At 38.0% G+C, this 11,448-nt stretch overlaps 1 protein-coding gene across 1 annotated transcript; it reads right to left on the bottom strand.

The window, feature by feature from the left end:
- Window positions 1-2,916: 2,916 nt before the first annotated feature.
- Window positions 2,917-8,991, bottom strand: LOC132978208 (glycerol-3-phosphate dehydrogenase [NAD(+)], cytoplasmic-like). Its single transcript, XM_061043336.1, has 9 exons — window positions 8,848-8,991; window positions 6,081-6,258; window positions 5,806-5,946; window positions 5,531-5,669; window positions 4,903-5,015; window positions 4,433-4,669; window positions 4,217-4,323; window positions 3,296-3,478; window positions 2,917-3,249 (listed from the first exon to the last, which is right to left on the bottom strand). Exons 1-8 carry the CDS (start codon window positions 8,889-8,891, stop codon window positions 3,382-3,384), a joined length of 1,056 nt encoding a protein of 351 aa, XP_060899319.1. The 5' UTR covers window positions 8,892-8,991; the 3' UTR covers window positions 2,917-3,249; window positions 3,296-3,381.
- Between the last annotated feature and the right edge of the window lie 2,457 nt (window positions 8,992-11,448).

Here is an 11,448-nt window from a genome sequence, read left to right as displayed (position 1 = left end):
CACCCCGCCCCTGCACACTTCTTCTGTGATGGTGACTGGCCACAGTACACTCAAACTTCACCTCTCCGGTGTGATGGAGAACAGAACAAAGACGGGACATCCGGTTTAGGGTGTCAAAATAAGATTCACATCGTTCGTCGTTCAATCTATGCTTTCGATTTGTTGTAGTAGTTTCAAGCAGCTGTGCAGCGATTTAAGTATCCTTTAACGTACTATGAATATGCCATGTTTTTTTTAATATCAGTTTTGGAAATGTGTCGGAATCATAAGAGGGTATGATCGCAATCGTGTCTCGGAAATTGATCCATGCTTTAACTTGAAGGCAAATGAGACTCGACCATAGACCGTAACTAAATATATTCAGTCTATGGACTCGACCAGGGATGGGCAACTTCGTTCACAGCAAGGGCCACATTCATTTAATTCTCACTGCCAGAGGGCCAAATTATAGCATACAAAAAACGATTACAGTCAATTATGTCTCAAATTTAACTCAACACTGATCAAATATTATTGTGGACATATTTCTGGTTTTCATGATTTCATGGCAGATTTTGTCATGTTTTCTTAATTTTTCCAATTAATTGATACGTAAAAATTGACCTGAGGGCCACGTTCTCATTGCCAGACCGGGCGAGTTAAGTCAATTATCTTATTCATGTTTATGTTTTGTTTTGTTAGTCTCAACTAAGTTTTGAGTGTAGGCCTATGTCATTAAACTTAATTAGAATATTGGATGCGCTAATACCCGGTCTGGGTCTTCAGTGAGGGTGACGCTGTGGCTAAGGCAGCCCTCTGCCTCCCCCTATGGTTTGAAGTGGTTTTGACCGTTTGACAGTGTGAAGTGGTCCCTAGTTGTTGGACGTGTGTGCAGTTGATTGCTGTGTATTAGTGTGCAGTGTCTCTTAAGGGTGCGTTTATCATCACTTGCTGTGTTTTTATGGTCATAGGGTGGCTACCTTGGCCAGTTTGGGTTTACTTCAGTGGGCCCCTTTTTTACCTAGGGTTTTTAGCCATTGTTCAAATAGAAATAAGTAGCCGGCTAGGGGGCTCTGGGGGGCCATGAAAGCCCAAATGGTGGCTTCTGGTTAATCTTTTGCTATCATATAGCCTACACTGATATTAATTCTATTATATTTGGTTGAGTTTGCAAACCAATTCTAACCATTTTGTGAATTATTGCAAAGGCCTTTCAGCATTTCTGTTCCGTGCACATCCAGTCTGTAAACGGCCATTCATTTCATAACTATTTGTTTTCAGACCAAACAGTTCGGGGCATTCGCACCACCATGGTACCTACTCTGAAGCAGGAGCTAAAAAGGTTCCTGTAAATTGAGTTCTAGGAACTAAAATAGTTCATAGTTCCTGCGGTGCAGAATCAATAAAAAGGGGGGAGGGTTCCAAAAGTTCCTAGAACTAAAGTTCCTGCGGTCCGAAAAAAAAGACTAATGCTATCCTTTATGTGTTTTAATTTCCTAAGTAAACAGCTAAACTTCCTGTGTTTGATGGCCATCACCAGCTTGACTTCTCTTGGACTGCCGCCTTGAGATAAGGACTGGAATTGAGGAAGTGAGGCGAGTCCCTCCTCCGTCACTAAGGGGATGGGTACTGTACATGCATGGCATCCATCCCTGTTGTTTCTCTTCAGAGCCAGTCAGCAACCATTTTATATTTGAGTTATTTTAAGTGAATTTATAATGTGAGATTTAACTGCTTGCGTTCAGATCCGCCTGACAGGTAATCTTGAAAAGTATTAAAGGTAGATAAACTGAGTGAAGAGAAGGGATCGTGATTGATGTGATGGCACCCCCACGTGGTCAAATAATGTACTACAACTACAAATTGTCAGAATATTATGTTACATCTATAGAAGTATAGCATATTTTATCTCTGTGAGGGATCAGACATGTTGCACCCAAGTGATAGTCCTCACACATGTAGTTATTAATTTAAAATGTGCAAACTTTGACAATAGCTGAATATGACACTCACATCAAGTTTTTTTTGAAGACAACACAATGGTGAAATATTTGGAAACATCTTATGCCTCTATCTGTGTTGTTCAGCAGGGATGAGGCAGCTGCAGTGCTGTCCAATGTCTAATTATAGATGGACATTTGCCCCTTTGGAGCGCGTTATTATTAGAGATCTCAAAAGGCAGTTGACTCAATAACTATGCAAGGGATTTCAGCGAGGGAATCTGGACTTCAAAAAGTGGGAAATGATGTAACTTTATGGCCCACAACATCACTAAGCAACAAAGCTGATGAAAATGAAGAAACAAAAATATTAAGTCTGATCAAAGAGCATACATGCAAATGATTTTTTTTTTTTTACTTTAGTGTTTTATCTTTTGGAATACTGGCAAGACAGACTGAATATATAATACAGTAATATTTCACAGCCAGAGGAAATAGGCTGCCCTTCTTTCTGTCAAGGCGCCCTTAGCTGAAAGTCTCACCCACAGTGACTAAAGAAACTTAACACTGATGGGATGCATTGGCATATGGTGTCAGTCAGGACAGATGGCTATTAATGAACACACATGGGCTTCTTGCATTTTAACAGAATCTAGAAAGAGATAGCAAGGATGTTTGTGAATGAATAAACAGCATACACATACAAGTTTTTTTGAGAAGAGAAGGAAAGAGTTTTCATTATTTGCAACTGAACTACATTTATAACAGTATTGTCAATAATCCCATACTGTGCAAACACAGCTATCACAGATGAGCACAGAGACAGGATGTGCTCTTACAGAAAGGTTGAAGTGGACGCTGTAGAAAATGGTAAAGGTGAAAAGTTTAGAGTGGCAGCACTGCTGAGCTCAGGTCATGTTACAGTGAGGCAGGAGAGTGTGCATGAGCGTTTCATGCATGCAGATTTCAACATCAAGTCAAAGTGAACACAAAGTCAAAAAGTTCAATAATTTATTCCAAAATAAATCTTTTGACATTTTTGGCTACATCTTAAGAAGACTCCAGGGAAAAAAAACAGTGCATTGTTTAACACTGGAAAGCATAAATCAGTGAAAAGGCAAGTTAAGGCACTTTTTTTAACCAAGAAATTACGCAACATTTCACAACATTCAGGTCGGTTTGTGTATTGTGTAAGCCAGAGTCATTCAAATTTAAGACTTGGTAGATTTAGATAACATTTTTTTTCCCACATGTATGCGTCTAATCTGTAAAAAAAAACAGAGTTCTGTATCGGTCAGTAACAGCAGCTCAGGTTTAGAGGGCGACTTAGCTACTTTTTACATTCAGCTTGATATTCAAATAGACAAGGTCAGAACCCCCCTCCCCGCAGTCACAAGTGTAATACAGTAGTGTAAAAGTCCTTTCCCAACTTCTGGCATTCGTCGGTCCTTTTGTCAGTCCTTCACATGTGCTCTGGGTGGTTCTGCAAACAGTTGATGAACTCTGTAACGGGGTGACTGTTGAAGCAGATCTCATACACAGCAGCGAAAAGAGGGAATCTGGAGAGGCAAAAGAAGGATTCATGGATGAAGTTAATTATTAAAGCATTGGTCAGACATTTTGGGAAATACACTTTTTCATGTCATTGCTGAGAGTTATGTGAAAATATATATACCCCTCTTGTGTCTGATCCGCTAAAATATGAGGCTATAGCTAGCAGCTGGTGAGCTTAGTTTAAAGACTAAACAAGGGAAAAGCTCATCTAGCTTTGTCGAAACAGAACAAAATCCATCTATCAGATCCTCTCAGCTCACTTTTTCTTTTTTCATAAAATATATTGTTTGTTCAAGCTCTACCTAAAAGAGCTGCAAGCTGTTGCTCTGTTAAACTTCCTGGAGTGTTTCCTGGCAACAGAGACAACAAGACTCCAGGAGTTGTTTCACATGGCTAACACATAATCCAGCACATAAGACTTCAAAAAAACACAACTGGTTGTTTAAAGCATTGTTTTATGGAAAACAAACATGGTAAAACATTCTAATTAATACTTTTTAAATTAGATTTTTAAATGTGTTGTACTCAAATGAGAATAGTACCAGTGTTGTTATTAAACTCCTGGTAACCGAGCGTACACATCCAGGACTTTAAACAAAGTTAACTTGTAATGTTTAATACCATTTATTTCATTAAATAACCAGTCAAATACCCATTCAAACACAGCCATTAAAAATAATATCAGGAATAAATAACAAGCCATCGTGTGATAAAGCTTCAATCTTTAAATTAGACAAACTTACTTTTCCAACATGTTTTTCTGCTTCAAGATTACGTGGACTTCAGATGCAGTTGCCGGACCTTGAAGCTTCTGTCCGTTTAGCATTTCATTTTCTAACTGCTCGATGGTCTAAACACAGAGACATTTGATTTTAAAGTATCAAGATTTACATAAAAAGGGGAACAACATGGCCATTCAAAGAGTGACTAAAAAGCAGTATGAAATCAGTTCCTCTTACTTTGCCGGTTTTGGCGAAAGCTTCTCCGATCTTGCGGTTGCGTCCCCCGTAGCAGGTTGTGATGAGGTCAGCGATGCCGCAGCTCTCCAGGAAGGTGGCGGGGGAGACGGGGCAGTCCGTGCAGAAGACCTTGGCGAAGGCGATCATCTCCATCAGGCCGAGACGGATCACTGCTGCCTTTGTGTTGTCGCCAAATCCCAGGCCGTCACAGAAACCGGCTCCGACTGCTACAATGTTCTACAGACACGATGATGGGGGGGGGTGCTTTATGTTATTGTGCTGCTGCTGCTAGGCCTACATGTTATAAAAAACCTCTGAACTTTAAATAGCCTAAGTCATAATGATTAGCCATGTCAATGCAGATGGTGAATTATATTTTTTAGAGCTACAACGCTGAAAGGTCTGCTTGTGCTCAGATGGTTGGTAAAAATCAGGATGTTAATCTGCTTTTAAAAAGGAAAGAAGCCGACCTTGAGTGCCCCGCAGATCTCCACAACATCAGACTCCTCGACCACAGTCACACGGAAGTTGGTGGTCTGCATCAGCTTCTTCAGGATGGGCCCGTGAACTTTGTCTTTGCACCCTGCGTCCAAAAATGACAAATCAAAACATCGTCACTTTCCTCTGGCAGCACTCGAGGGATGTATATTTTATGAAACAAACAAGCAATACAGAACAATTCACATATCAATATTGATATTTAAACCTCAGGATGTTTTGTTTGTTGGACACTGGGGATTTCATACCAATTACAAGAAAAAAAGAGAAAAGATTTCAGTAGGCCTACTTGTGTTTATGGGGCTTTACACAGTACACCAGAGGAACAGAGGTCACCACATTACTATAACTATTACTTGATATAAAGAGATGGAAAAGGCCGATTGACTATAAAAAATATTTCAGTGTTTGGAAAGACAGATTCTATAGTTTGAAGCCATGTCCTCCTTGACTAGAGCTGGAGCCTCCATGAACTGTTGATTATAGTATCTAGTAAACCTAAGCATTGAAGTGAAATGATGATCATTAGATTTAAATATACCAATAGCTGGGATTTAGCTCAATGATTAAACTTGTCAAATATTCAGTGATCCTCCGTACCGATGGTCGTTTCACAGAACTTCTCGTCAGCGACCTCGTTGGCGATGTTTGCTCCCATGAGGACTGTCGTGTCGATACCCAGCTTCCCTTTGATGACCTCCGAGATCAGCTTCAAGCCCTCAGGACCTGCATCCACACCCTACAGCAGACAGAAAACCACAAAATGAATCATGAGGGTATACTGTACATCCCACTTGTACATGCATTGAACTGGGAACCTTCTGTTCCGTTATGGTATTGTATATATAAAAATGTTCTGGTAAGAAAAATGGCACCTTGATAAGAGACATTCCTACAACATCCGCCTTGATGTGGTCTTTAATGGTGTCACAAACTCTAATAATGAACTGATGTGGGACCACAAAGATCAGGATGTCTGCTCCTTTCACGGACTCAGCCAAGTCTGGAACAGCCAACTGGTGAAAAAAGAGAAATAAAATATGGGGAAATGTTAATCCAATGGCAACATGGATCTATGAAAATAATAGTGTATGTACCTTTGACTGAAAAAATAGGTGTTAAATATGTCTTATAGTTATTCAATTCTCACCACGTTGGGGGGCAGCTTGTGTCCGGGCAGATATTTCACATTTTCATGGTCCGTGTTGATGATATCTGTGAGTTTGCGGCCGTTAATCATCTCTTCAAACACCCACATGTTCACAGTGGTGTCAAACTGGTCGTACTTGGCTGCGTTGGCGCCCACAATCTTGGCAATGGCAGAGCCCCTGTGGAGACATGAGACATACAATGATCATCAGTGACAGTGGCTGTTTCAACTGGCTGTTTCCCCAAACAAGCAAGGTGCTTTTCATTAGTTGCTTTTTGTTAAATTGAACTGTTTTATCATCAACTTTTGCTGAATTGTCGGAGGTCAAATGCTGACATTTGCTTCGTGAAGAGCTTCATGTAAGGAAAACCACACTTTCTTAAGTACTGTACTCTCTTTAGCCCCATTCCATGCTATCTTTTTTACCACTACCTTTACATCTCATAGAGAAATATTTTACATCCACTTCATTTGGTTTATAGTAGAGCCCGTCCGATATGGGGCTTTTTGGGGCTGATACCGATATCGATATTAGGGAGAAAAAAAAGTCTGATATCGATATTTCGGCCGATATCTTTTTAGATCTATGTTCGATCCGTAGAGATAGATACACATTTAACGGTTGATCCCTCAAATGCAGTTATCAAACACTTGTGAAAAAGACACACAGTATAACAGAGAGAAGATGATCACTCAACTGGAAAGTAACTGCATATATACGTGCGTCACAGCTTGACACTCTGGAGGGTGATGATGCTTATTGTGATCCATATAGTACACTAGCTGGTGAAAGTGAACTGCTATTGTAAAACAATAATACTCAAATGAAATGATATTTGGCTGGTGAGTAAATCTAGTAATATCAGCATATATCTGAGATAAAATTAGCCGATACCAATAGTCACTGTATAAGCTATTATCGGCTGGCTGATTAATCGATCAGGCTCTAGTTTATAGCTGGCATGACCACTTACTTTAGTTTAAACAAACACATTGATAAGAGTTTTAATACATTTAACAGTTTTCAATGTAATTTAAGCAATGTTTACACATTAGTCCATAATCATTTCAATCCAGTAAAACAATTTAATAAAGTTCTAATACTAGTACCGTTTTGGTCATTTGAGGCAAATTCTGATGCTGAATGTCCTGTTGTTTTTGGATCACATTTTTCAAAGGACATTTACTTGTACAGAATATTTAAACACTATTTGAAAATTATTTTAAACTTTGTGAGCAGGAAACACAAAGTCAAAATGTATAATGTACCAGTTTATTTTCAATCATTTCATAACTAATTCCTTAGAGTTAATTATTCATTGAAAGACATTAACTTATCTCACAGTTCCCTTCACAGTAAACAGACCTGTTTTAGTTTGAATCGGTGTGAAGATGTTTTGTGCCACATGATTGACATTGTTCTTCAGATGCTTTCACAGACAAGAATAAACACCAGGCGAGATTGTCAGAGCAAAAGAAGAGCTTCATTTCCAGAAAACCACTTTATGAGATAAGAGATATTTCAATATATCAATATGAAGTTGATATTTATTGCACATATCATTTATATTTTAGTCCTGTGATATAGCTGTGTGCTTAACAACACAGATAGAAGGATGAAATGTTTCAAACTGCCACACTACTGTGTTGCTTTCAAATAACGTAATGTAACATTTTTCATTTAAATTTTTACTAATTTTAAATGCGTAACTACAAGTAATTTAAATCCACAATTTCCCAGTTTGGGATCAATAAAGTAATTCTATTCTATTCTATTCTATATTCTAAGTATGTCTGATGACTTTCCAATGAGTGTAATGTATGCCATACTTACAAAAACTATGCTATACTTGCATGGATCAAATACAAGTAAGTATATCACAAATATGTAGATAACAATTTATTAGTACTATTTTTTTTCCTTTTAAGCGATTTAATAATATTTTCAACTTTAAAATATTGAAAATATGGATTATTAGAGTGCACCACTCAGATGTACGTACATATCTCGGTAAAACTATTTCTTATTTCTCTAAGTAGCCTACGTTTTAATATTGGTATTAAAAATGCATTAATATAATAAATAAAAATAAAACACACTGACAAAGATCACTCCTCAATTTAATGAGTACCTCTTTTATTTTAGTAACATCTACTGTATATGAGAATATTTCAGATTTATACCTTTACATCATTCTTAAATGCAGGACACTCAGTAGTGATGTAGTGTTTTTAAAATGCAGCAGGTCTTCTTTAACTTGAGTAAATATCTGAACACTTGGTGTTGCACTCCTTGAGTAAATGTCATGCTGGCTGAGGGATATCAACACCTGAAGGCTGACTCAGCATTCATACAGCTGTTGATAAAAGACAGGAGCTGTGCCTGAAAATCAAGATGTGTGTGTGTGTGTGTGTGTGTTTTGCATCAAAGGTCATCAAAACATTGACTGTCAGTGTCAGTCAGACCTCCACTCACACTGCAGGGTAAAACCTGTCTTCAGTCTATCAAACACCTCTTTATTAACTCATTATTTATCAGCTGTTAAAAGTTGCTTGTATTCTTCTATGCTTTCAAACTTTTTTGGCAGCATTCATAAAAACACCTTTCAGTGTGTGTGAAATCTAATCATGGGAACATATTTAAAGATATGGTGACTCTAAACTGTGCACTGACATGCCTCCCTCATTTAACGCTAAGCTGGTGCATATTAAAAGCTGCAATAAAGCTAATTCAAACTTTAAAGTATACAAAGAACCCTCCACTCACCAGTTACCAGAGCCGATCACACAGATTTTCTTCGGTGCTGCCATCGTGTGTTTGACTTTAAGGTGGAGCTGCTACCGGTGACAACACGGACTGAAGCCGGGAGTGAAGGTATTTATACCGAACACGCAGCTGAGGCTCCGGCACACCCCCCGCTGCTGGTTGGTCTGCTCCACCGTCTCTCAGGGACAAACTCTCTCTCTCTTTCTAACGTCTCACACACACACACACACACACACACACACACACACCATAGACTGTAAATATTAGGCACACACACACACACACACACACACACACACACACACACACACACACACACACACATTGTTGAAGCAAGACATGATACCAACTTAAATCAATAAAGAATAATCGTGATCATACATTTGGCTGATTTATCCCCCAGTAATAAAGTCCACACAGTCTCAACATAACAGGTCTCCAATAAAAAAAAAGTTGCTAGAGCTTTACTTTAGTTATAAGTAGAATTGATCATCTTAGGTTAGTGAATCTGCCACAACTAAGATAACACAATCATCATATCTGTACTTTTTGAGAGAGCTCATATTGTTTTAATCACTGTGGTGAAATGACATTTTCAGATACTCCCTCTTCATAAAGAATATTCCTGTTATGCTATATTTCTTTTACAGAAATATTGCCCCCTCTCATTTGTAAGACTATTGTTAATTATTTTCGGATCCAGATTTTTGGTCTTTTTAACGCCGTTATTAAAGAGAGACAGGACATAGAGTCAGAAATCAGAAGAGAGAGAGTTGGCAGATTGAAGATTCTGGTCGCCCCCGCTTGGAGGACTCGAGCCTCTGTTTATGGGACATGCGCACTAACCACTAGGCGCCCGTCAGATTCCAGATTTAATTTCAAAACGTGATGAATTGATTTTAACTTAATGATTAAGATTAAATCAGTTGTGCCACATCTTTGTGGATTAGCAAACTCTTGAGTAAAATACTGAGCTGTAAATAAACTATAATATTTTAAATGAACAACAACAGTAACAAAGATGATTGTTATAGATGTGTTACACCTTGGATGTTTGACCACACCTGCCATCATCTATCTATCTATATCAGCCTATTGGTGTTGATATCTGTATTTATGGGCGTGGCCCCCAGTTTTCAAAAACTATCAACTGAAGAAGACATCTGGTCGAAATTGTTGATTCAAATAAAGACTTTTTGTGGCATTAGATCAACTGTGCGGGCATGTCTTCTCCTCTCTGCTGTTTTTGTATTGCTCTGCATATACATGTGTATAGCCAGCCCATTTTTTCACCCATCATAATAACCCAGGCAACACAAGAACCCAACAACATGACATGAGACCACCTTAATAACCTTAGTAATACCAGTTATATAATGTTATTGATTAGGTCTGTCTCAGGGGGCTTACAGCACTTCATATCTACCTCAGCCTTTAATCTATAAACACCAAAGCCCCTTGACTCTGGCACTTTACCCTTTATTTAAGACATTGTGAGGGATGTTGTTTCTTTTCACATTATGTTCTCTGTATGGAGTGTGCTTTGTCTGTCTGTTTTTTATACATTACACACGAGTGTCCTTTGAACTTTTCTACACCAGGAGTTACACTCTATGCCCTTCTGTGATATTTTATTGTATCCATTAGGGCTGTCAGAATTAACTAGTTAATTTCCATTAATTCAGTTCTGAAATGTATGCTTTACATCACTTCATCGTGATTAATTACATGCTATTTTGTCCCTTTCCGCGTACCGTGAACAAACCTCCAGTGTCTCCCTGTAGTCACAGTGATGGAAAAGAACAACACATCTTTAAAAGTCTCATTTCACTTAAAAACACAAACTAACTTTGAGACAGCTTAGTTGACGAGCCAAAAGTAATATCCACCTCATGACATCGATATTTCAATTGTTAACGTCCTCTTAAGCTGTTTTCATTTTGATCAATGACAAGTTCCTTCTACGTTCCTTGTACATACCTTGTATTATTCTATTATTGTATTTTTTCTGCCTTTATTTAACTGATGTAAATATGTTTGATTTTTAACTTTGTTATTTTTAATAATTATATTCCTGTTTTCTTGAGCTGTTGTAACGCAAAAATTTCCCCCATGGGGGATCAATAAAGTTTATCTTTATGTGGTTGAGTTAATGTCGTAACCTCCAATCTACCAGATCCTTACTTTATTTCTAAATACGAGGGTTGGATTCAAACAGCAAGTAAAGACTCTCAGCTTAAGACTTAAAACGCCTCACAATTTGTTTTTAAATGCAAAATAACAGAATTTCAAACATAGGATTAAAGATGTGATTATCACGATCAAACATTTTAATCGTTTGACCTAATCCTAATTAATGACATCTTTCAATTAATTCTACAGGTCAACTTGTGTTTTTGTTGTACTCAGACTCAAATGTTTCATGTATGCAGAGGAATTTTAACCAAACTGGTGTTTATACAATGTATCAGTTGTGATCATGTGTTCTTGCAAATTAACTCTCCTCCTTTATTTGTTTACGTGTTTTTCCAGTTAAATCCAGAATAAAAATGAATAAGCCAAACATTATGTAGACGAAAGAAAACAAACTCCCACAAACAG

The sequence above is a fragment of the Labrus mixtus genome, chromosome 7 (assembly GCF_963584025.1).
Source record: "Labrus mixtus chromosome 7, fLabMix1.1, whole genome shotgun sequence".
Taxonomy (NCBI): domain Eukaryota; kingdom Metazoa; phylum Chordata; class Actinopteri; order Labriformes; family Labridae; genus Labrus; species Labrus mixtus.
The sequence above is the reverse complement of the archived record's forward strand: the minus strand, read 5'-3'. Positions and strand labels throughout refer to the sequence as shown.